General features: G+C 39.4%; 1 protein-coding gene across 1 annotated transcript in view; it reads left to right on the top strand.

Moving 5' to 3' along the window:
* The first annotated feature begins 1,873 nt into the window (after nucleotides 1-1,873).
* PMS1 (PMS1 homolog 1, mismatch repair system component) overlaps nucleotides 1,874-26,022 on the top strand; it is a 41,851-nt gene continuing 17,702 nt past the window's right edge. The window contains exons 1-7 of the mRNA XM_005415979.1: nucleotides 1,874-2,018; nucleotides 5,679-5,861; nucleotides 7,794-7,896; nucleotides 8,983-9,146; nucleotides 20,366-20,482; nucleotides 24,142-24,264; nucleotides 25,385-25,528. Coding sequence (XP_005416036.1) covers nucleotides 1,887-2,018; nucleotides 5,679-5,861; nucleotides 7,794-7,896; nucleotides 8,983-9,146; nucleotides 20,366-20,482; nucleotides 24,142-24,264; nucleotides 25,385-25,528 — 966 coding nt within the window. The 5' untranslated portion in view covers nucleotides 1,874-1,886. The remainder of the gene's footprint in view (nucleotides 2,019-5,678; nucleotides 5,862-7,793; nucleotides 7,897-8,982; nucleotides 9,147-20,365; nucleotides 20,483-24,141; nucleotides 24,265-25,384; nucleotides 25,529-26,022) is intronic.

The following is a 26,022-nucleotide window of genomic DNA, read 5'->3' as shown; positions in this document are numbered from 1 at the left end:
AGATGTTTTTGGGCCGGAACCGTGTAGGGTAGAGGGATGTTATTCCCGGTTTAGCTGAGGATGGGTAGAACCGCAGTTGTTGGGACGTCGGACATGTCTGTAGAAGGATCCAAGGGTTAGGTCAGTGATGGGGCTCCCACGCAGAAAATGCTGCCCTGTCCCACAGAGCACGGCTGTAATGCCTCTGGTCCGTGAAGAGTTACAGTAGTGAGGTGGCTTGGGATGAGATACGTGTCTCTTAGCTAAAAGGCATCATAGGTTGGGTGCCTTTCCATGGGTAGGACATCCCAGAGGTCCCTTTGTGCGTCCCAAGAGGTGTTCCCGAGATGTGCCAGCGCTGTGTCCCTCAGTTAGGGTCCAGGGCAGGGGACGCCACACGGCCGGGAGCTGATTCCTCTCCCGAGCTGCCTGCGTCGGTCACACCTCATAGAAAATTTGTCTTTGAGTCTCCAGCGTTTTTGTTTTAAGATCCTCCCGTTTCTTAGTCAGTGTCTTTTGATGGAGAGACATCCAGCTCCCATCTGATTTACTCCCATGAGTAAATCATAAAGCACTTGACACAGGAGTTCTGTACAGTGCATGAATGCCTCAAAACCTGCCTCTCTGAACACGTGTATAACACGTGTGATATTAACATGTGTACATGATATTAACATCGGCTTGTCTTCAGCAGTGCACGTGTTGTCCTGCTCCTCTTGTTTTCCACTTGGTGGAAAAACGATTCATGGGATCCTTTCACCACATTTGAAAGACATTTACATCCCTTTGCAATGTAAATAACAATAATAAAGAGAAACCCCCCTTTGTAGCTGTTCCTAGAAAAGTTTCAGTGCTGCTTGTACTTCACAACACTGTACTTCCTCCCCCCGCCTCCCCCAAAGCCAAGTAACCACATTTTTACTTTGTCTTTTATGTTTGAAGAGTAGCTGTCTTTAGAAGGATGTTGAGACAGAGAAACGTCCTGTAATTGTTGTATCAGCTGCATACACCCTGCAGGGCAGTGATGCTCAGGGGTGTTGGCTGCAATCCCTCACCAGGACCTGGCTGTGTCAGGAGGAAATCTGTGTTTGTTCCATTCCTCCATGTGTGCTCATATCCTTGGGACAGGTGCTGAGTGTGCAGTCTGTGTTCTTCAGCAGATACCTTGGGCTGAATCAATGGGAAAGCCAGGACTGCCAGGATTGTTTGCTTTCAGTGTAAATAGCATTATATAGCATAAACTAGAGAAGAGAAGAAACCTGTCTGAACCATTCCCCTGCCTCTCTCATATGCATATAAAACTGTGGTTGAATTCTTTTGTGGCAGGCTACAAGGATCAGCAAAACAGTTTTCCTGGGGCTTGGCTTTTTGTGTCAATGTAGGTACTTAAGCAGAAATGCATGCTAAAATTCACAGATCTGTGTACAATCTCTTCATGGAAGAGTGTGCCTATAATATAGCAAGAATTTTATAACCCTTTGTATTTCCAATAATTAAAAAAAGAAATCTCTACTGGTTTATAAGGCAGCTTCATCTTCAAGTGAGAGAGTGACATAGAAATAAAATGACCTGCCTGAGGGCACACAGTACATCAGATCAGAGAAGCAAGACTCTAATGGAGAACTTTTTTGGGTTTGGTTTTGATTTTTTGCAAGTAGATCCCATTGCCATTGAATATGGCTTTTCCTCAGCACCAGTGTGTTGCCTCCCCATTTCTCTCCCAACACCTGTTGGCTGCAGAGGAAGCTGAGTCCTACTGGAACTTGAAAATTTCACTTTCCAGCCATAATGCTGTGTTTTTCTACATTTCAAAGTTCCTGTGAAACAGTTTCTTAGAAATGTGTGATTGTGGTGTTCCTTTTACATTCTTTTTCTGTTATTTTTCTGTGCAGCTGAATCTTTCCACCATGAAACAGCTGCCTGGAGAGACAATTCGGCTCCTTTCAAGTTCTCAGGTGATTACTTCAGTTGTCAGCGTGGTGAAGGAGCTGATAGAAAATTCCTTGGATGCCAGTGCTACAGGCATTGATATTAAACTGGTAAGTCTTTCTCTTAGAAAGAATTGGATATAAAATAAGATGCCTAGAAAATTGTTCCACTGCAATGTGGTTTTTTAGGCTATTGTGGTTTGGGGAATGACAATGATTCTTATATATTTATATGTATATATTCTTACCTCAAGTAAAAATGGTACAAAATTAGTTCCCATTTGTGTTTTTGAAGCCCTGCTCTGAAACAGTAAGGCATATTTGTGCTTCTGAGCATATCATGGGGTAAAAACTATCAGCTTTCCTAATCTTCCTTTTCCAATTAAAATTTATGTTTTCTGACTAAGAGCCTGTTTTGAAAGATGCTGGACTTAGATTTGCTGTCAGGCTGACATATTTAATTCTCATTACAAAGTATTGTAAGAAAGGTAAAAATGGAGACAGTGGGAAAGGTGGATGGCCATTCAAAACAAAAGATGTTTTTGTAACACAAATCACCACCCTGTCTCTAATTAGCATGGTGAACTCTGTCTACTTCTAACTCTTTATGTTTATAAGCTGTTCAAAAAAGTTAACATGTCATTCAGGGATAGTTTCTGACAATAGAAAATACTACTTTTAATAAAGAATTTGAGCCTTTTTTTCTCAACAAATTGGGTGAAGTGGATAACTGGTCAGCTTCTCTTGCTGTCCTATTTCTGCTTTTGCAGTGTTTTTTTCAGCAGCTGTATAGTAGCTGTATCTCCTGCTTAGTAAGAAAGATGTGTTGCTATATCCTGTATAAATGTATATATTCAGAATTGTATCCAATTTCCTTTCTGCAGATAACAGTGAATGCATAGGATATTCTTGAGTTAACTGGTAGACAAATGATCTGAACTAGGAGGGCAGTTCAGTTTCTCCTTGCTTCTTTGTCCATGTCTGCTGTATTTTCTGACTAGAGTTGTTCCATGTAAGAGTGCTTTCCTGTAGATGCCACTGCACGTTTGTTACTGCTTTGAGTGAGCTGAAGATGTTCTGTCTTTGCTATGGTCTCTCATAATATCTGTCTTCTCAATATTTAGATTGCAGAGTATCTTGCTTCTTGAGTAACTCCAAAATGAGTAGTGCGTACACATTTGTGGGGGTGAAGGGTATTGGGATCAGATCCTGGGAGCTGATCAGTAACTGCAAGGAGTGAACAGAAAGGTTTTGGAGTGTTCCAGAATGGTTGGAGCAAACTTTGCAGAGGAGAGAGCCCTCTAACTAGGTGTGAGTTTCACAGCACAGTAACCAGCTTTGTCCCAAATCAATGAAAAAGAGCATTTTTAACCATTTTCAGTGCATGAGTCATCTATACTACTCTGACATTCTTGTGTCAGTCCAGTCCAATCCAAAACACTGTAGTTCTAAACAAACAAACATGGCTTTACACAAGTTGTCAGCAATTTAAAGAAATTTGATGATTGTTCTTCTGTGGGTAATAGGGGAGAGGAGAAAATCTGTACTCTGTACAACTCTAGACAGTAATACTGTAAAACAATGGATTTTTTCTGGTATTTTTTTAATGGGAAATTAAAATAACTCTGACCATGTAATAGAGGTCAATGACCACAATAATTCTGGATTACTTCAAAAGCATGACAGAGAAGAGAAACTTGGAAATTCCATTTTAAGGCTTGATGGGTTTTGCCTGAAGCTGCAGCATTTTCATTGTTTTAATATTTTTCAGATGGAATAGGAGGACATAGTTTATCCAATTTGCCTGAACAAAGATAACAATTCCTTTCTGACAGACAGGCAGAAATTAACCTGAAGATGGAATGGATCTCAGATAAGAGTCATGGCAGTGGTGAACTGGCTGGTGTTTCAGTCTTGATTGGCCATAGGTGATGTTATTTGGCATCTTTGCACTGTGTACCAAAGCTGAATCATACTCATTGGCATCAGTGACCTGGCAGAGCAACTGAAACATTTCATGGGTTCATAACCTTGGTAAGATTCAGCTCATGAAGGAAGGTGTTACAAAATACAAAGTTTAATTAGGTTTACATAATATTTATATAAAACACACAAAAGTAAAAATTAATAAGATTAAAAGAGAAAGAGAATCATTTATGTAACATTTTGATTCAAGATAAATCTCACTTTTCTTAAACAACTAACTGGTCAGAAAGTAAAAATTAGAATGGAAAATAGGGGGTCATTGTAAAATTCTCATACCTTTCATTAGCACATACAGCAGCAGGTTAGAGGGTTTCCTGCCTCTGTTTCCTTATGTGTTTTTGTGCTCAGTTGAGGTGTATTGCTTAGTTCTGTTTTGCTGTCCAGTAGGAAGTTGACCCAAACATGAGCAAAAGCATCGTTTTTCACCTGAAGACAGCTTTTGCACCATTCATTAAAACAGAAAGTGAAATATACCCATATGTCTGTTGTTTTTTGTGTATTGTGGTTCTGAGCCTACCTCAGAGGCTTTTGATGTTTCCTAAATCAGATTATGTGTGAATGCAGGTGGTTTCTTTAGATCCCTTTCTTTTGTTTTTGATTGCATCATTTTTTTTTACTTCAAGAAATAACCTAGTGACTACATTATAATTTTTCATAACTGTTTTCAGCATAGGCCCAGGTAGGACAGCAAGGTTTGTTCTATTTAATCAACCTGCTTTCAGTGATCAACCATCCCACTCTCTGTCCAGCATCAGTGATGGCAGCCACTGTTTTAAGATAATCTTTCTAAGCAAAGGTCACCTAGATGCATTACACACTACAGCACATTTTTTTGTTTGTTGCATCATAATCTTTTCAAAGAGCCAGTCTTGCTTCTGTGGAAGAAGCTTAGTTAGTGATCCTGCAGCTCTGATTACTTTCTCCTCCTGGCTTGTGGTTCCTCCAGGTGCTGCTCACTTGTGCAGACTATAGTGTAGCTGGAAAGAAGAATTTTTTTCCTGCACTTGTTTGAGATGTTACAGAACCTAAATTTCATCTTTTATTTAGCTGTTGTAAATATCTGGGTTTCAGAATTTTACCCTGTTTATGCTGGTGCTTACTGGAATGACATTTAAATTGGAATTCAGTAAAATATGCCTTACATGTATGTAAAGGTAAATCACAAAGACTGAACTTTGCTTCTGTGAAGGCTGTTTTAAAAGAGCCTCTGGGAACCTTTACTTCTTTTTGTAAAATACTATATCTCTTTACAGGCTTTTTTATTACCCTTACAATTCATGCCTTGCCCCACATTAGAATTTCAGCTTCTGTGTATTGAACTTGGGAAGCAGAACTTAGAAAATGTAGTGGAATCACATCAATCAAAATTTAAACTGAAAATGGTGTGAAGTGAGGGTCTGCTGAATTCAATGGATGCAGAGCTGCATTCAAGTGATTTCAAAAAAATTTATACCAAGCAGGTAAGAGAGGTGAAAAGAGACAAAAAATCTTCAGCTTTCCAGCTATAGGTCTCCTTTTGAGCTTAGGTTTTGCTGTTTCCAAATCACAGGAGATGAATTATGTAATTTAATTAGAGAAACCATCAGTCTTTTCCTAACATGGTGTATTTTTCCTTTTCTTTTTTTTTCCTTAAACAGAGACATTTAATAGTTGCTCAGTTCCTCCAAACAAGCAAAGCTTCCACTTCTGTATGGCTAGTTAGAAGCTGTAACCTTAGCTGCTTCAAAATTACATCTTAATCAATTCAGTTGTTTTACTGCTCCTTTGTGTTTTGTTCTTTTTTAGGAGAATTACGGGTTTAGCAAAATAGAAGTAAGAGACAATGGCAGTGGAATCAAGGTTGATGATGTCCCAGTTATGGCCATCAAACACTACACCTCAAAAATCAGCTCTTCTGAGGACCTTGAAAGGCTGACAACGTACGGCTTCCGTGGGGAAGCTTTGGGATCGATTTGCAGCATATCAGAAGTGAGCACTAGCAATACATGTGGAGCCTTTGTGTTATGATTTTTGTTGCCTGTATGTGTTCATGGAAGTTTTATTTTGTGCAAAGACTTTAAATGTTCCAGTGACTTGCCAGGGATATGCTTGTGTATGCTGCTTTTCTCCCCAGCCCCAGAAGCCATGTCATAGAAATTTCTTGTTTGTGTTAGTCCTGCCCTTCTGTCACACAGGTCACAGCAGTGCTCTGTTTATTTTGCTTAGTCAGAACAGGTAACAGATTGTGTTGTATTTTCTTTCCTTTTGTGTCAGGGAGTATCATGTCAAAGAGTATGGCTGGCTTTGCTGCTTGATTTAGGATAGATCAAGAAAGGAGCAGCAGGTGATGGCCAGGAGAAGTAATTTCAGGGAACTGATGGCCCACATAGCCACCATTGCAGTAATGATTTCTGCCTTCTTATCTAGGTGATCAGCAGTCATGGGATCTTGCTGGGCTCCTTATTGCTCTTTGACATGTATGTGACTGCAATTGCACAAACTTTGTCCCTATGGGTAAACAGGAACCTGCTACCTGACCTAGCTGAGTCTGAGCCTTGTGTTTGTATTAAGAGGATTGGCAGTGTACTGACATTTGCTACTTAACTTGTTGGCTAAAAGTAAATGTGTTTGTTCAAAACCATCTGAAAAGTGTTCAGGCTGCTGAAGGCACAGCATCTGCCAGATCTCTTGTGCTCTCCCTTTCTGAATTCATGCTGCACCAAGGCCATGTTTTAGGTGCAAGTCTGCTGAGGATTAGATCATGCAGGAAGATACCAAAGCCTGTGTCTGGTTGGAACCATCAGCTGTTGAGCTCAGGAGAGATGATGGTACAGCTTCACTCCTTGGTACCTTGGGTTGCATTCACATTGCGCTAAGCAGGAGTGGGTTGTGTATTTGGAGATTTCCAAAGATGCTTTCAAAAGAGCTGGTGTTTTGATAGATGATGACAGACCTCAATCATTGATTCCTTCTAATGAGCTCTCAGAGCAGAATGCCATCTGTTCAGAGCTTCTAATCAGCTCTATGGTACATTTCATAAGAGATGGGAGGTGGCCTGAGTATATGAAGTGCTTTAATAAGTATTACTCCTTGTACCAGTAATTACGTTAATTAAAGCTCCTGGCATTAATTGTGTTCTGCCTACCCAAACTGCCCCCTCAAATTGCAGTTTGAAGGTGCTTTGCTATTGGCCCTTAAGTCGGCTTAAGTAGGTCTGCAATACTGTAATTCCTAGTTAATCAATTATTGTTTTTCTCTCCAGGGACATGACTGAATGCTGAATGATTCATGTGAGACACTAAAATAAACCAAAATATCCTGAAACTCTGTAAACTGTGTCTTCCAAGTGGTTAAAGGGCAGTGGTTCTGTTACTCAGTGTTGGTAACTGAACTCTGATTTATGAGTGCTCTTGCTAAAGCAATCTGTGAATTACCTTAATAGCTTACAAAACTTGCTGTGACTGATTGCCAGATATGTTTAGGTGTGGAACGAAAATATATTGTTTGTTTGAGAGTAGTCTTTAAAGTTTGTGGAATCTCACATGAATTTAAGTTGTCATGGTCTGTTTGTCTCACAGAGGGTAAAAATGCAGAACTGTCAGTTGATAAAGTTTATTTAATCTGTGCTAGAATAGAAGACAGAGCCATGTGTGTTGTAGGTAGCAGGAATTGCTGTGCTTTGTGAATCAGCATGATAGAAATGCTTCTAGTGAAATGGCAGGAAACACACAGAATAATGCTGAATGTTTCTGTGCCTGAAAGAAATACCTGTTCAAGAGAAATTTTATAAACTAATTAAATGTAATTATGGTGACTAAAGTAACAGATTGGTGTGGTGAGTGTGGTAGCAAAGCTTATCTAAGCTCATTCTGAACTTTGTCTATCTCTGATTAACATAGGTTTTTTTACATCACTCTTCAGGTTTTGGTCACAACAAAGACAGCTGCTGATGATTTTGGCATGCAGTATGCTTTGGATAGCAATGGACGTGTAACCTCTAAAAAGCCTTCCCATCTTGGGCAAGGTAGGCTATTACTGTTCTGGTGTTGCAAGGTGACAGGTGTATTTTGTGTTTCTCTGAGGCTCTATCTGATGTTGAAATACCTGTTGGGTACTTAAAGCTGAGTATGAAATCTTTGCAGCTGTAAATGCTTCATGCCTTATGTCTGTCAGCTGAGAATGTGTTGTCATAGTGTAAGAAATGATACGTCTTGGAAGTTGTTCTAGATTGTAATTATAAACTAGTTTCTCCTTCTCTGACTCACTTCTTCAAGCCGACAGTGGAAATAAAACCTGTAAAATTAAATGCTCCTAGTCTGTGTAAGTATATGAAAGATTTCAGGACCAAAGTAATGTTTCTGTATGTAGCAAAATCCTTGCATAAAGGAGGAAGAGTTGCCGTGCTGCCATTGCTGGAAGCAGTGTGGCTGTAGGACCAGGCAAAGTCACAGTTCTTTCTAACCTGCAGGAAGAGTGTGTACCGAATTTTTACTAAGGATTCTTAAGATTTAGCCTGTATAGTGTTTTCCACGGCCAGAATGCCTTCAGGTTGCAATGCCTTGTCTTCCATTGAAATTGTTGAGTTCTCTGACATATCTAGTGCTTTGCAATATCCCTATGGGCTAGGAATTCATGTGGTTGTGTTGGTAGATGAATATTCCTCCTCCTACTGTGTACTGTACCTTGAGCAGAGGTATTTGGCACTTCAGGTACTACCCTAAAGCAAATGCTTGTGAAGATCCTTAATGAAGCACAGTGTTCCTTTGCCTCCAGATATGTGTGATTAGATTCTAGTCTTTTAATTAATCATTTTGCTAATGAAAGCTAACTTATGCATTGAGACAGCTTTATTTAGTGCTGGTTCTTGCTGTTGTTAGTGTGTATGAAAGAAAGCTTAATGCTGCAGTCATAACTCTAAATACAGGAGAAGAATCAAAAGTCTTGATGCCTTTTTGGTGGGAATGACTGCTAATTTGGTATATTTCTTCTCATGCTAATAACCTGATTTAGTGCAGCAGCATACAAATGTGTCTGTTTATGTAAAAATAGTTTCCTCAATATCCAGTCAGTTATTTGCTCTCAGTATAATTTCTACTTTATTTTCTTGCAGGTACCACAGTAACAGTCCTAAATTTGTTTAAGAATCTTCCTGTAAGAAAGCAGTTTTACTCAACAAATAGAAAATGTAAGGAAGAACTGAAAAAAGTCCAAGATCTACTGACAGCATATGGTATCATAAAACCAGACCTGAGGATAACATTAACACATAATAAGGTAATAATGAGTTTTTTCTGTCAGCTGTCTTAAGGATCAGTTTCTGATTAATCCATGCAGTTCATGTAATACTTACACAAAATGTTTCATTCCTAAATTTTTTCTTTCATCATAGCTTTGTTTTGGACTTCCACTTGCTTTCTCCTTTCATAGGTGTATATTTATAATGGCTACAGATCTTGATGTTAAGCTCCTAAAACTCAGGGTCAGGTATTTTTGGTCTCTTGCAGGAGATGCCTGGCTAGATATATGAAGTATAAAAATTATTTCACATGCTAGTGGTTAATAAAGATGGTGGTGATATTTTGCAAACCAAGTGAGACCTTGCGAGACCACAGGACCTGATAAAGTGTTAACCAAAAAACTTGTAAAACTTACTATTTTAGACAGTTTACCTGGATAGAAGCTATAGTTCATACAGGCAACTTGCTGTTTTCTAAGTCATAAGAGCTCAGTACAATACAATGATTTTATTTAAGCAGGCTGGAAAGTTCAAAACAATTCTTGTCATTGCTGTAAGAACAGTAATGTTATAACAACATTTAGTTGAGCTAGTTGCTTTTGGTTAAACATGGGAGGATGAATGCAGGGGTTACTTGGAGGTTATTTTGACTTCACTGCATGCTGAATGGGAATTCTACATCACAGCTACAGAAATGACATGTTAAGCAGTTCCCCTTAACCTGACCCAGATTTAACAGAACAGATTTCATTGGCTGTACCCTGGCTTTTTACACCTCTGAGGGGGAGGCTGTGCTAATGAGCTTCCAAGTTGCCACAAAGTAGAGAGTGACATCTCGTGGCCAGATCCCTCAGCAATTCTGTTTCTGTTGTACAATAATGCTGTTTGTTGATATTTGTCATGCTCACTATGACTTGATCAGTTACCCCATCAACCAAACATTCACACTTCAGTTCCTTTGCAGTGGGAGTAGGAAAAGGCAGTGTGCTTTTCTGAAATGACTACAGATTTCCCTTCCTCCTCTGGACTTGTTTAACATGCTGTGATTGTATTTATGTATGTATTTTTAAATATCACTGTGTAGATACTGTGAAAAACTGAAGCTGGCTACAGAATTAGTATTTCAAGGCTGAGAAAGAGTAGCTACTTGCAGTCTTACTTCATTGAGATCACTGAGAATTTGAAACCAGACATCTTGGGGGGTGTCTGCCTCAAATATTGCATTGAGCTCCTCGACATAACTACCAGTGGTTCACAATACTGATGTTGGTCAATAAAACTAAATTTGTCTTCTTGGTGGTTTGTTTTTGCCCTCTTCAATAAGTCATAAATGCTATTTTCTTTATGGTATTTTGATTTCATCCCTTTGATCAGACTATTGAGTATCTTGGGATGTTTTTTTCTCAGCTTATTTTATGACCTTGCCAGTAAGGTCCAAGAAGGTGATTACGTGTATTTTTCCCAACATTTCCTGCAAAAATGGTGTGAAGAGTGACGTGATAATTGCCATTGCACCTTGGGGGTTTTTTTGAATCTCACTTATTAGCTTCAGAGGTACATTCTTCAGTACCCAATTTTAGGGATTATATGAGTGGGTAAAAAAGTTTCATTCATTGTTATGACAAAAATGATACTGTTTTTTTTGTATTTTTCATTTTGCACTGCCAACCTTTTGTTCATTTAATTTGTTTTTTAAAAAGAGAAAAGAAGTGAGAAAGTGCTCAAATGTTTCATCACAAGAGGTCGCTCAGTAGCCATTACTGAGACAGGAAAATTAAAGGCTTAAGTAGAGAGAAAGTGTGGTCTGTCTCTGTGCATGTGGAGATGCTTTAAAATAGTCTGGAAGTTAAAAACTGAACTGAACTTCACAAAATCTGTATTCAGATTCTTGTCTTTCTACTGCTGTTGGCATTCTGTGCAAAATAAAAACTCACCTGTTCTATCACACCTTTTAAAAGACTTGAAATTCTGAATTTACAGTGTGTAGCAACTTGCAGTTGGTCGATTGTGCATTTGTTTTACCTATCGCAGAACATGAATAGTCTTTATTTCTTTTGCCTTTCTGTGCTAAATATTGTTGTCATTACAATTGCTAATTTGGATCAGGAAAGTGTTTTTCCATACAGACACAACAGCATATTTGTGCTATAGTAATACTCTGCTGAATAGTGTTCTTGGTGATTTTATTTGTGTGTTTGTTATATTTTTGTTAGAAATGTACTAGGAGAAAGAATCAACTTCTTAGAATAATTTTATTTTTTTTATGTAGCTCATAGATAATGTGTTCATTTAAAACACAAATTGTATATGTAGTTATTCAGAGGACTTGTTAGAATCCCAAACTCTTGAGGCTGAACCAGTACTTTCTGTTGCGATGGAGGAAGGTACACTTTGAGAGTACAATCAGGTTCCTGGGCTTAAAAGGGCAGGATAGCAGAGATGAGCTATTACAGAAGGAGACAAGGAAAGATGGATTGAAAGACTAGAAAATATAGTAAGTGAGAAAAGTAAATAAAAATGTATTTCAAGGAAGTTTTCTAAATAAATTACAAAACTGATACTTTTAAAAAAAAAGCCACAACAGAAAACAAAAATAAAAACAACCCTCCCCCAGAAAAACCAAATCCCCCCCAGTTTTACAGCCCTGTATTTTATATGAAGTTGAAGGAAAATGGTGGGTTGGATGGGCTTTGAGCAGCTGGTCTTGAGAAAGGTGCCCATAGCTGGGGAGTTGGACCCAGATGATCTGCAGGGTCCCTTTCAACCCAAACTATTCTGTGATTCTGTGAAAGCATAGCCCTGGCTTTACTGGGGAGGAATGCAGAAAGGCTGAAGCTGCCATGAAGTGTCTGAGGTTAGGCATCTGAAAATGGTTACCTGATGAATTCCAGCAGAAACTTATTTTGCGCTGTTGAAGTATAGATGGTTTTAGGATGCATGCTACATTGCATGGTGAATTTCCACCATGTCTGATTAAATTTTTCAAAAGGTGTGTGTCTTATGCTTTTGAATGAAATTTCCAGGTTTTTTTTTCTTCTTCCTACATTTCATGTCTATGTTAGTTTGGAAAATACTGATTGCTGTTAAGTGTGGTTCTTCACAGAAAAGAACCACCTCTTCCAGCCTTTGGTTGATTTTTAGTGGGTAAGAAAATAGATATTCTCTGTTCTTCCTCAGATTTATTTATTGTAGACTCTCCATCAGTTGCTTTCCAAGATAGGAAACACTCAATTGCTGTTTCTGCTCAGAATGTTTTGTTTGCATTAGCAATAAATAATGAATCACTTTGCAGATCAAGCCTTGAGGTACTATTGCTATTTTGACAACTTGGATTAGCTAGTGCTCCTTCTTTTTATGAAGGTTTATCCTGCCAAGACATTCTTTGAATACTGATAATGTTGATCCTCTTGCCAGTATGGTTATGTTAGAAAGAGGTATTTTTCTTCTTTCATCACCATGTTCCTTGAAAGCATATTGAATAATGAGACAGCCAAATGGAAATAATTTACATGAGTATTCAGCAAGTTTATTTAAAGTTAATGTTATCTGAAGGCGTGTTAAGAACATTTCAAAGTCAGCTACTGTTTAAACTGCCTCAAACCCTTCAGCCCCAAATGCTGTGTTCTAGCAACCTGTGAGCTCTGGCTGCGTTTTACCCAAGGTGGTAAAACACAGCTTTTAGTAGTTCCAGCTCTTCTGCAGAACTGCAGTTTTCACACTCTTCTCTGTTTAATACCAGTAGCCCCCAGCTCAGTCTCTATAAACCACTGATGTTAAAGAAATAGAAGAGTATTTCATCAGTGTTTTGTAAGACTGGTGATAGGGAATGCTTTAATTCTCTTTCAATTGCCTTTATTCCACAAATGCCAAAATGAGCAAGGACACCCAGTAACTATGCCTATTTTAACAATATTAGATATATTAGAGCCCAAAAAATTCAGCAACAGATGGTTTAGATGGTGCCTATCAGCAGGTCATACTCTGCACAAGTGATCCCATGTCTTGTGCAAAGTACTGATGGGCCATAAGTAGGCTCAGTAAATTTTCCAGTTCCTGTTGAGGAAAACTTGGCATAAGTGAATTTTTTTTCCTGTGTTTTTCACACATAACATTTGAAGCTTGGTCACACGCAGTTCTGCCTAAAACTGTTTCTTGTTTGTTTCTTAAGAGAGTCATAAGTCAGAACTTTTGGATGCAAAGTCCATTTAAAAAGTGTTGTAATAACTGTGGGTAGTGTCTTCCCCAAAACCTCTTTTGTCAGTGGTGTTGACTTAAAGGATGCCATCTTTGTTTTCCTTACAGTAAGTTTCCTCTATTTTCCAAAGTTGCATAATCTTAACCAACAGTTTGTATGAAATAATCCAAATCCAGGGTTTTTTTCTGTGTCCCTGTCCTCTGTAATAAGTGTGGATTTTTAGAGAGTGAGTGTGTTAGGGTAAATTTACCATTTTTAATAATGTCAATATACTTTGCATTCATTCATTTTGCTTCCAAACTCTGTTGTAGCTGCATTTTTAAAAAAAATCTGAATTGAACAGAAATAGCAGCACATAAACTCTATCTTGAATTGGAAAGGCTACTCTGTTTAATGTAATGATGATGAATGAAATCCCTCCCTAATCTGTGTGTCTTAAAATATAAAGAGGAATTATGATTAAGAATCTGCAGTGCTCTGCAGCCAACATGCTTCCATTCTAACCTGGAATACAGCTCAGTCTTTGCTTCTATTCGTTGTTCAGTGACTTTGCTGAGAAAGCCAAACAGAGAGTTAATTATGGTGGTTTTTTGTGCTGAGGACACCTGTCCACTAGGAAATGCGCTGAGACCCTCAACTCAATTTACATCAGCCAGAGAACAGCTGCCAGATGGTAACTACTTTTGGTCACTACCAACCTGGTTGAATTTGAACTGGTGACCCAGAGGTGAAATGCTTTATATCCTGTTACTAATTCCTTGAGGTTTCCAGTTTCTCATCCATCACTTTTTACAAATGACAGCACAGTATATGTCAAAAATCTCAAAACAATTACTGTTTCACATATGCAGTGTGTGTTGCAGAATCTGAGATGTGCCTTTGCAAGGCTTTTGCACTCACACTGTCGGCTTAAAAAGGTACGTGGAAAAAAAGGATTTCCAAAGCTGCATGGGTATTTTCACTCTTCTTTAGCAATGCACTTTGTCACTGTTATACATGTTATTTTTGTTAACTGCTGTTTTAAGAAAGGCTTTAAAACCTCCCTTTATTTAAACAGAATTCACTGTGATGTTGTACATTTTCTGAATCACAGTTTTGGGTTGGAAACTGGATGTTGACAGTAGTTTGATTGTTTAGGAGGCTTTTTAAATTTATTTTTTCCTCCTGCTAGGGAAGTGGAATTTAGTAGAATCTTAGGATACCTTAGGGACCCACAGGATCATTGAGTCCAACTGCTGGCCCTGCACAGGATGCCCCAAGAATCCCACCATGTGCCTGAGAGTGTTGTCCAGATACTTCTGGAACTCTGTCATGCTTGGTGCTGTGACCACAGGCATGGGGAGTCTGTTTCAGGGCTCAACCACCCTCCAAGGGAAAGAACCTTTTCTTAGAACCTGAGAATCATTAAGGTTGGAAAAGACCTTCAAGAGCATCAGGTTCAACCTTTGACCAAATACCACCATGCCAAATAAAGCCCATTGTGAAGTGCCACGTCTGCTTAGTGTTTGAACACTCCCAGGGATGGTGACTCCACCACTTCCCAGGGGAGCCTGTTCCAATGCCTAACCACTCTTGCAGTGAAAAAATTTTTCCTAACACCTAATCTGGCCCTCCCTGGTGCACCTTGAGGCCATTTCCCCTTGTCCTGTTGCTGCTTGCATGGGAGAAGAGCCTGACTCCTACCTGGCTATGACCTCCTCTGAGGTAGCGAGCAATAAGATCTCCTCTGAGCCTCTTTTCCTCAGGCTAAGCATCCCCAGCTCCCTCAGGCTCTCCTCATCACACTTGTGTTCTAGCTTCATTGCCCTTCTCTGGACACGCTCCAGCACCTCCGTGTGTTTTTTATAGTGAGGGGCCCAAGACTGCGCACAGGACATGGGGTGTGGCCTCACCATTGGTGAGTACAGAAAGACAATCACTGTCCTGTAGTCCTGCTACACTATTCCTGATAGAGGGCAGGATGTCATTGATCTTCTTAGCCACACACTGGCTCATGTTCAGCTGCAGTCAAACAGCACCCTCAGGTCCTTTTCCAGTGGGCACCTTAGTAGCCATTCTTCCCCCAGCCTGTAGTGCTGCAGGGGGTTGTTGTGATCCAAGTTCAGGACCTGGCACTTCATCTTACTGAACTTCACACCATTGGCCTTGGCCCATGAATTCACCCTGTCCAGATCCCTCTGCAGAGCCTTCCTACCTTCCAGCAGATCAACACTCCCTCCCAACTAGATGTTGCCTGCAAACTGGCTGAGGGTACACTCAGTCCCCTTCTCCAGATAATTGGAAACGATGTTAAACAGGCCTGGCCCTGATTCTGAGCCCTGGAGAACACCAGTAGTTACCAGTTCCAACTTCCTTTCATTCCATTCACTACCACTTTCTGGGCTTGGCCATCCAGACAGAGTACATCCAAAAAGAGTGTACCTGTCCAAGCCAGGGGCTTTCAGTTTCTCCAGGAGAATGCTGTGGGACACAGTGTCCAGGACTTTACTGAAGTTAAGGTTACATCCACAGCCTTCTCCTCATCCACTAGGTGGGTCACCTGGTCATCAGAGGAGATCGGGTTCTCTGAACACCCGTGGCTGAACATGTGTGGTTAAAGCAATAAAAAGCATGAGACTCTCAAGAGTTTTTGGAATTCTTGAAAGGCTTTGAAGACAGGTATTACCAGATGAAGATCCTTGGCTCTTTGTAATATCTGTTAGCTCCTCTCCTAACTTACCTCCTAATTCCCAAACCCAAGCATTTCTCCACTGTGTCATGCTCAAGACAGTCTTTTTGTTGTGAGGGTGCTCTCGTGTCATGAAAGGGATATCTGAGTAAGGAATACATTGAAATTTGTAGACTGAACAGTACTGTGGAATATGACTGTCTTTCAACAAATCCCCTTGATAGCTCTAAAACGTGATGCCATTGGATAGACAGGTACATACAGCTGCATCTGATGAGGGGAAAAATGGTGCCTTGAGTTTCTGTACTGGATATCTCCACTGGTAATTGTCCCAGCATCACATACAAATGGAGGGGGCAACTGATTCCTTAGGCGTGAGTGTAAAATATCTAGGAAAATAATTGACTTGTTGCTTAATTTTTTTATAAGCTAAATATAATTTTTGTGATTTCTGTTTTCAAGGGCAGTTTATGTAAGGGTTCCCTTTTAGTAAGGTAACTTACCTCTGATTTTAAAACAGGACACCAGTTAAGGCATGGAGCTGAAAAACAGCAGCGCTTCTCAAGGCCAGCATTCTAAAGAATGTAGTGAGGACTTCATATTAGTTCAGTTTTGATCTTAGCAGATGGGTTTTCTTCCACTGCAGAGAATGTGCCAGCCCTTGGAGCTGGGTGTCTGCATCATTAAGATGATGAGGTTATAGACATAGTATTGGAGGATGTGGTTTTGTTTCCCTTGGGCTCAGTTCAATCTTGGGATATTGCTGCCTAGTTTTGTTCCTGTTTGTGTACTTTAAACAGATAGGCAATGTTTCCAATTGAAACCTAATAGGCTATTAGGTTTTAGGTCAAGAAGGTGAGGAACATACTGGCCCAAAGAGTTTCTGCAGTGAGATCTCAGATGCCAGGGTGACAAGATTTTTGAAGCATGTAGCACCAAACTAGAGAAACTGAAATGCAGTTCTCTTCTAAAGAGCTAACAAGTTACATTACCAGCCTGCAGCTCATGTACAACTGCTTGCTCAACTAGACTTTTACACCCCCAAACCTTATTCCAGGGTGAATAATATGACTGTCATGAAATAAATAAAGAAAATAGGTGGGGTTTGGGTACTAAAAGTCTACTTTAAGTATACTGCCATTATGTAGTAATAAGGTAAATGGAATAAGTTGGTTTAACTCGTGCCATCATAATTGTGCTGAAGTAGCCATAGTTGGAAACAGCATCTAGTCCCAGCTCTAATTAAGATTTTCCTTTTATCTGGGATTGCAAATCACTGTAGCTGCGGTAGAAATTCTAAAATATAAAGGATGGTTAGGGATGCAGAGCAACTGGTTTTTTGTCTCTGTTCTTCCTTGAGGTCTTTGAAGAAACAAATACTGAGCAGCTCTTAATTCTCTCTAGTCCTGTATAGCAGGGACCCCAGTGGGAAGAGGTTGCACGCTCTTTCTCTGCACTTCACACATTTTTCAAGGAATCCTCCTGCACTATATGTGTTCATCCTGAAATAACAGATGCCTAGTCTGTGTGTGCATGGAGTCATACAATCATTTAGGTTGGAGTGTACATTGTCATCCTCTAAAAAAGTATGCCTGTGTCCCAGGGCTGCATGGGGTGGAGGAATAGGTACACACAGACGCCCACATCATTATCTTCTGCATATGTGCAATAGATTTTATATGCATTAGAACATTTTGTAAGATCTGGATCGTGCAATCCTCTTCAATGAAACAGAGAGGTGGAATATATTTGGCTAGCTCTTGCAGAATCTAAGATGGGCCATATGTAATAATATATCTTTGAGTAGGCTGTTTCTGCAGCGTCATCATACTGACTAGAGTCAGATTCTTCCTTGGCTCATTCTCAACACCCGCTTTATATGACCTAGAAAAAATATGGGGGGTGTGTGAGAGGGGTGTATTTTTAGATAAACTAAAGGGTATAAGCAAGGTTAAAAAAATAGGGTAATGCAGGAACCTCATGGCAACACTTTCCAAAATAAATGAAATGGAACAGGCATTGTTTCTGTGATTTTTTTAATAGCTGTTGATACATATGGGGAATATAGAAAAATAATTTTCTGGAAATTGCCAGCTCTTCCTATGTTGTTGCTTCATAATGTGCAGTCAGGACTAGAAATGAATACACACTCTATTATGTCTTTATATATAGTAAAGAAATTTAGGAGTTGCATGGCCTCTTTCATTTATGGCTTTAATTTAAGCTACAGTGGTAACTATTTCCTGAAATTCTGTCTGTACTACTGAGTATCTGGTGAGTATATGAAAGTTCTATTTAAAGAACTAATCTGAACCTATTACAGTATCAACTTTTAGCAAGTTTGCATTTAATAAATTCTCATTTTCCACAGCTTTCTTAAAACCACCTTACTCAAGTGATCTTTTCAAAGTTCTGAGTATCAGCCATTCTAGCAGGTCAAGCTGTGTAATAACCTTGCATTAATCAGCAACTCAGATTTATATCTGTACCTGCAGCATCACACTAGGATACCCGAAAATAAACAGCATGATGTTTATATTAGTCATGTAACAAGTGTCTTTCTCGGTTTGGTCACATGCATTTAATTTAAAATACATCCAGTAAAGAAAAAAAATCACTTGGCACTTTCTGTTTCCATTTTAAGTAATCAATTTTAAAATAGAAGCAGTACAGGATATGTTTTATAAGAGGAGCTATAAAGAAGAGGACAGATTCTTTCATCACTCCAGAATGTCTTTGAGGAGGCTTAGAGCAGGTGTAGAGGAGAGAGCCTGAGGCAGCCCTGGGCTGTCCTTCACCTCTGCCTGCTCTGGAGCATGGGGGGACTCCCTGCCAGAGCTGTGGATACCCGACCTGTGGCTCTCCTTACTCATTTCTCCCCTTTTTCTGTTCCCTACCCCCTGATGTAAATTCTGTTTTATGTTTGAGGGGTTCACCTCGCTGTGGAATAACCAAGCTGTGATCCAGCACGTGCAAAGGGCTGTCAGGCTGCTCTGTAGGAGATGAATTACATTCAGGCAGGACTAAAAAGCCCCACTTCACAAATACTGCAGAATGTAATGGAACTGGAAAATTAAAGATTTGGGGAATAGTTTAGGGTCAACAGTCTCAAAGCTTTACAATTCCACCTGTCCTGTAGGAAGGGAATATCATGTTCCAGGAGAACTGTGTTCTTCTGTGGAATTCACCCCTGAAGGCCAGCAAATATTCCACTGGACAGGTGGAATTTTAAGGCTATGTATAGCATTTCTTGAGATGGTGCTTGTGTATTTTTTGCTCTCTCACCATCCTTTCACTTAACAACATGTACTTGAATACTGTGAGCTTATTTTGAATTTATTGGACACCTAATACCTACTGAAAATATAAATTTCAACAGCACTGTAACATCCAATTTAAAATGTAACATGCTGCATTATTTTTCCTTTTGTATTTAAAGGAAAACCTTGAATACACTCAGGCAACTAACAGTGGCAAAAATGAAGTGGGCCTGAGTGTAGCAGTCTCAGTTGCCTAGAAGCAGAAAACCAACCAAGGATAACATTTTTTTTGTTGATACACAGCAAAGAAAGTCAGCAGATTCAGAATTAAATTTGTGACTATTTGGCATAGGAGTTCTCGTTAGTGATAAACAAAATTTCACCTCCCAAAGTAAGTAATACCTTCTGTATGCATAAGTGGACTTGACATGTGACTTCTGTTGCAAGTTGCAGTTCATATTGCTTTACTGTATTTATTAAGTCTTTGTCATTATATTTCAAGACATGCAGCTAATGCAGCAGGTGGTCCTTCATCCTTCTAACTTGTAAAAGTTCTCATTAGACAAACAACTGCTTTCCTAATATATAGTTCCTTAGAAACTGCTTTTCTTTCTAAATGGCAAGCTTATCATACACCTAGACTATCCAGGTGAGAGCTATGGATGGAAGCTAATAGCCTGATTTCTGCTGAGACAAGCTCTTTGGTATGAGTAACTTAAACATTGCAGTGCCCACCTTCAAATATTGACCAGCCTGTGAGAGGTACTTTAACTGCTCAGGAAAAGCACAAATCTCACTGCTGTATATCTAAGAGGAGAAGTAATATTTGTATTGACTTGGTTTTAACAGTTGCCCTCAGGTACAGAAGTCCAGAAGAGCCACAGAACATGCATGAATACAAGCTCTGCTTAGTTTCCCAATTGCTGTGTGTCTAAATAAGTAACAGAATATGAGAAGACGTGTCAAAAGGTACCATATCGAGTCTGTTAACACTGAAAGTTGTGATTTTCAGAGGGTCAAGGTACAGAATGTTACATATACAGTGTGTATGCAGTTGCATATGCATGTTCATAGACATGACATGAGTTCAACAAATATAATGTCAAAAATTTGACTCTGTGCCATTTGTTTCAGGCAGTTATTTGGCAGAAGACCAGGGTATCAGATCACAAAATGGCCTGTATGTCAGTTCTGGGAACAGCCGTTATGAGCAGTATGGTACCTTTTCAACACTGCTGCGAATATCCTGAGGTGAGTTTTAACTTCCTTCTCCCAAATTCACTTCAGGTCTGTCAATGAAGAGAGCTAAAGAAATACTCAAAAAGAAGGAGACTTTGAAAAAGAAGGTGTGTCTCCAGATTGACATCTGATTAATGCATTTGATTCTATTACTGTCCTCTCCACAAAATTAATTGGTTTGGTGATTGAAAATCCACTCCAAGAATCACCTTGTCAGGACTCATGTGGCACTGATCAAATGGCAGTAAAAACAGTTGTGATGACAAATGCAGAATTGCTGATTGCTCAGAGCTGTCTCAGTTGGGATTCCTGGCCCACAGGCAGGTTGTGCTCTCATTAATATCTGAGCATTTAGATGGTTCTCATCTTCGTGGCCTCTTAGCCTTGTACTCTAAAGAGTATTCCCTCAATTTCAGTAGGGGCACCTGAGCAGTGAAAGAAACACATACTTAGAAGGGCAAGTTATGCAAAACCTCCACCAAACACGTATTTCAAGTAAACACTTTATAGTTTGCAAAAAATTCTGTGTTCTTGCCTTCTTTCTCCCCTTCTGAAAAGGAGGGAATTACCCATGATACCCTCCTTTGTCTAATGTTTTCAATACTTTTTTACTCTGCTTCCTTTTTTTTTTTTGAGAAATTTTTTATTAAAGGGAATCTTACTACCTCGGAACCTGCTAAGATGCATTTTCCTGTATCATGAAGTAATAAACCTTGACAGGATGAGATTAATCCCTCTCATGTCACAATGGCTCTTAGACACAACTTACCAATGCTGCATTCAGCATGGTGCTCAATAATATTATTCAGACTTTAAGGTCTCACTGTTTTTATGTGTAGCTTAATAGCATTATTCAGACTTAAATATTGAGTTTGCCAGAGTGCTTTTGTATATGCAGTAGAATGAGGGGGAACAAAGCAAAGTCACTTCTTGTACTTTACAAAGTTTCATTTGTTTATGTCCAAACTGAACATCCAAAGCTATTCTTACCTGAATGTAGCTTGGATGTGCCCCCAGGACATGTGCAGGGGGCTCCAAAGCAAAGATAAGGGGGTATTTAGAGGGACTAGCTTGGAGGAGGCACTTAAGTTCTCACATTACTTCTCTGCTATATCGTGAGGCATCCATATTCCTTGAATAGAAGTTGGGGAACATTCCATCTCTCTCTCTGTCTCTAAATAGTGTGTAAAATACCATGTGCATCATTTATAGGTGTATAAGTGATCCATGCATAATGTTGACGTTCAGAAACTGTGGACATTTCTAAACTAGGCAGCCAAACACTACAGAGTGACAAGTTACCTGTGTAATCATTTTTTCCTCCCTTGTGTGCAGGTATTGGAACAGGTATTTAAGGGCAAGGCATATACTGCTTTTTTTCCTTCTCATTCAGTCTGTCTCTCGTTTGCTACACAGACCAGAGGGCAGCTCTTTATGTCTTTTAACTCCTATTTCTTCATTGTGTAGCTGCATGCTCCTTTGCTGCAAAGTCTACTCTGAAGGCAAAACTAATCTTGCTGTTCCTTACTGCAGAGTTTAAACTTCTTCAACAAGTGATCCAGGGATTTTAAAGATGTGCCTTCTTGAGAACATCTCCATTGTGGGCACTGAATGAAACAGGAACACATTTCAAATTAGCTTTGAAGCATGCAAATCCAGGAGCTATGTGTAAAATAAAAAGAAAACCAAGAAAATAAAGAACTAACACAACTTCTTAAACTTTTGAGATCCCCAGTCTTGTAAATGGATAGATTTATTTGGGCTGAAAATTTTCACACAGGAAATTTCCCTATTGTCTTCTTTTCCTATGGAGGTTAAGTTTAGCAGCTACATGTGCCCTGGGAGAAAAATAAGTATAAAAGAAAGGCATTCTGCTGTCCACCTGTCACAGATATATTTTAATGAATATAGAAGTTGTAGTTTTTATTAAAGTATTAATTTTGAAAACAGTTGATCTAGTATGAAATCAAAGTTTCATTAATATTTTCCAGTCTCTGTAATTTTGTCTTCATACTTCATATACTTTCATATATGAAAGTTCTACTAAGACTATTATCATAAATTGTAGGTAACTTTTAATGAGCATACTGATATTCTACATGGCTGTAAATAGTAACAGCAGTCGGCCATTTCTAAATCTGGCAACTTGTTAAATGAGTTGTTTAGAGACTTTCAGTTTTGCTTTAATGTTTTCTGTATATAAAAATATTGTTGGAAGTGAAAGACTTGTACAAATATTTGTGAATTAGAAAAGAAGCGCAGAGGAGGAACATTGAGGGAGGATGTGCTAAAGCTGCAGAATAAAATCTCAAAGTGCTGCATGTTGTTTTCTGATAATCATCCAACAGATACTTGACACCTCTTTAATTTGACCAGTGGTGTTTGGTTCTTTGCGACGTTGCTGACCAGAACACGCCAGCTTTAGCACAGAATGCTTGGTCCAAGGTCAGGAGGGAATAAGGGAGCACATGAGCAGATAGCTGCGTGACATAGATGAATGGGAAGGATAGGCCAAGTCCCATGGATCTTAAATTCCATTTCAAATGCATGATAATTTGGATTTTAGCAAATACAAGGGGTTCTGCCAAAAGCAGAGCTTATGAGGACTCATTTCTGTGTTCAGTGATCCACCCTGCTACCAGAACATTCTCCAGACTTTCTCATATCTCCAAAATCCTCATGCTGCCTCAGTGTTCTTTCACCTGTTAGTTGGGCAGGTGGAGAAGGGCAGTGTGTGGGGCAGGATGTGGGCTGCCCAGGATGTCAGTTCTTGCATCTGCTGTTCCTGGCTTTTGAAAAGTTACAATTGCCTTTTCTTTAGTAAAGTCATTATCTTGAGGCTGTTCTCTCCAAACAGCTGTCAGTTATCACAGGAATTGTGGAAATACATCTTTGGGATTTCTGCTTCTTTATCAGATTGATTTGAAATCCATCCAACAGTTTCAAAGTTACTTAGTGAGGGAGAGGGGGAAGAGATGGGACAAGCAGCGCAAGTCATTGGCCTTATTTTGACCTGAAAAACCTGTTAAAAAATCTCAACAGAAAAATCTTAAAACTTGGAGTTCATGTTAGGTACACAAATCATGTGCTGTTTCCAAGGCTCCCTGGCAGTACTGTGCTCACAGGTTCTGCTGCAGCCTGTGAATCGTGGGTGCTCAGCACTCTTGAGAGTCAGATGATTTGGATACAGGTGGCGTAGGTAAATTTAGGTGCCCTGAATAAATGCCCTGTGACAGGCTATTTAAGGTGCTCTGTACATAGAGAAGGAGGGATTGTGTGTTTTGGGCTTTCCCTGTAGGGGTGGTTCACTGCTGCCCTGGCCAGGTTGGGCAGCACTCTGTGCCTTTGGCTTGGACAGGGCTTAGGTTGGCAACCCCACAGTCAGCAAGACAAGAGCTGCTGGCCTGGCAGCTCCAGGCAGCGTCCTGCTGCAACTGGCAGTCCAAATGGGACATATGTCAATAAATGGACCAAGGGAAATAGATACAAACCCATCTTTCTCAGCCTATTTTTTTTCTCTAACTCTCTTTGTCTATTGTGGCTGTTGAGAAGCAGTGCATGTGTATGAATGGCTTGGACTCCCATACAATTTTATTTTACTGTCTTACATTTATAAAAAAACATTTTGGGTTCTTTAGAAGACTTTTGCACTGTTTGTTTTATCATTGTAGATAAATCTTTCTGGATTTCTCCCAAAAGCTGACTCAGACACTTCTTTGACAAGCCTTTCAAGTTCAGAAAGGAGTTTCATTTTTATAAATAATCGTCCAGTTCTTCAGAAGGAAATACTGAAGGTAACATCCTCTATCCTAATTCGAGGAATAGAAATGTGATTTCTTTGAGGACAGAGATGCCTAAGCAATCTACAACTTCTTTTCCCCCATGCAACAGTTTGAAGTATTACAGGTGAAAATACTAGCATTTACAACAGAAAGCCCTTCCACAAGTCTGACATGCTGGTGCTTCCGTTCTATTCCATTTGCTGCAGTCAGACCACAGAGCTGGAGGTTTGGTGTTTTTGACTGTTTAACAAAATTAATTTCAGATGCTCTACGCAGGACACCAGAATAGTTGATTCTTTGTATTAGCCTGTAGAAATCACCTGTGCAATATCCCATAAGTGAACTTTATGCAGTTTCTTGTAGGAGAATTTTTCTGTAAAATAGTTTTGACTTTGTCTGCTACCAGCTGTGGGCTTATCAAGCAAACACCCATGCTTTCCCTTTAAATTTGTGTATGCATTGGGTAGAAATGAAAGTGATAGTGCAGCAGCATTGGCTACAGCTAGGCATCGTGTAGGCAGAATTTGATACTCTTGGGTTTCTCTCACTACTGAACCTTGCAGCACTTCACTTGGAGCAGCCTTGCTGTCTTAATCCTTGTCATCACCAGGGAAAAAAGTCATGCTCATGCCAAAGTGTTCCTGCAGGTTTTAAAGTGGACACAACGACAGTTTTCAATTGGCAGGCAAAGCTTTGTAGATGTAAACCCTGAACTTATGTTGGTATGTACATGCTGAATAAGGGTAATCCATCTCCATGTATTATTTGATGTGCCTGGCTCTTCTGGGAGTTCAAAGCTTAGTTTGAATCCCATGACAGAGATGGTTCCTTTACAAGAGCAGGGAAGCCTGGATTCAAGGTGGGTTTCAGCACACAAAGTAAAAATACAGAGCCCTGCATGGAAAATAGGCTGTATATCATGTTTAAACCTCCATGGAAATGACCAAGAACTGGCCTTTTGGTGATTATTCTAGCTTACGTGAATATGAGGACATTTTAAGCATTTCTTTAACTTGAAAAACTGACAAAGCCAGCAAACCAATTATGCTTTTATAATGTCAGATTTTGTTTCTGTGCATTTTTGTCTATTTTATTGCCTTTACTGACGTCTCTTTATTACATCAATCTCTAGTTAATTCGACAATACTACAGTCAGGTGACGCAAAAGGACTGTACTCGTTTATATCCTGTTTTCTTTTTGAGTATTACTGTACCTGCCTCTGCTGTGGATGTGAATATAACACCTGATAAAACACAAGTCTTGCTGCATTATAAGGTAATTAAGGTTTGTTCTGTTTCTGAGTTGTCAGTCCTTACATAAGCGTGATAAGGGCCTTGGGACTACCAGTATGTTCAAACATAAACACTGTCACTGGGTTTTTGGAGTTTTTTTAGTTACATGACAGCTTGCCTTTGTCAGAGCACTGTTTTGAACAAAAAGTACTGAACAGGCTAACTGGGGGATTCTTCAAAATTAGTTTCCCAGTTCATTTAAAATGTTTTGATGCTGTCAGATATATGCATGTACCACTTTGGTTTCAGATGGCTTTACAGGGAGAGAAGCTAAGTGGAATTATTTTATGTAGCCCTGCATAAATTTCATGTTTAACTTCATATTTAAACCAAGTAATCACTGTTTAAACACCACCAATAAGGTGAGGGTAGGCAGGAGGGGAGTTGATTTCTCATCAAAGCACTATTTTGTCATTATGTGTATATATTATTGATAACATCAATTAAGTGCCACAAAAATTATAAAGGTTGCATTGG

This window comes from Geospiza fortis, unplaced genomic scaffold, assembly GCF_000277835.1.
Source record: "Geospiza fortis unplaced genomic scaffold, GeoFor_1.0 scaffold112, whole genome shotgun sequence".
NCBI classification, from domain to species: Eukaryota; Metazoa; Chordata; class Aves; order Passeriformes; family Thraupidae; genus Geospiza; species Geospiza fortis.
Note: the sequence above shows the minus strand (reverse complement) of the source record. Positions and strands in the feature narration are given on the sequence as shown.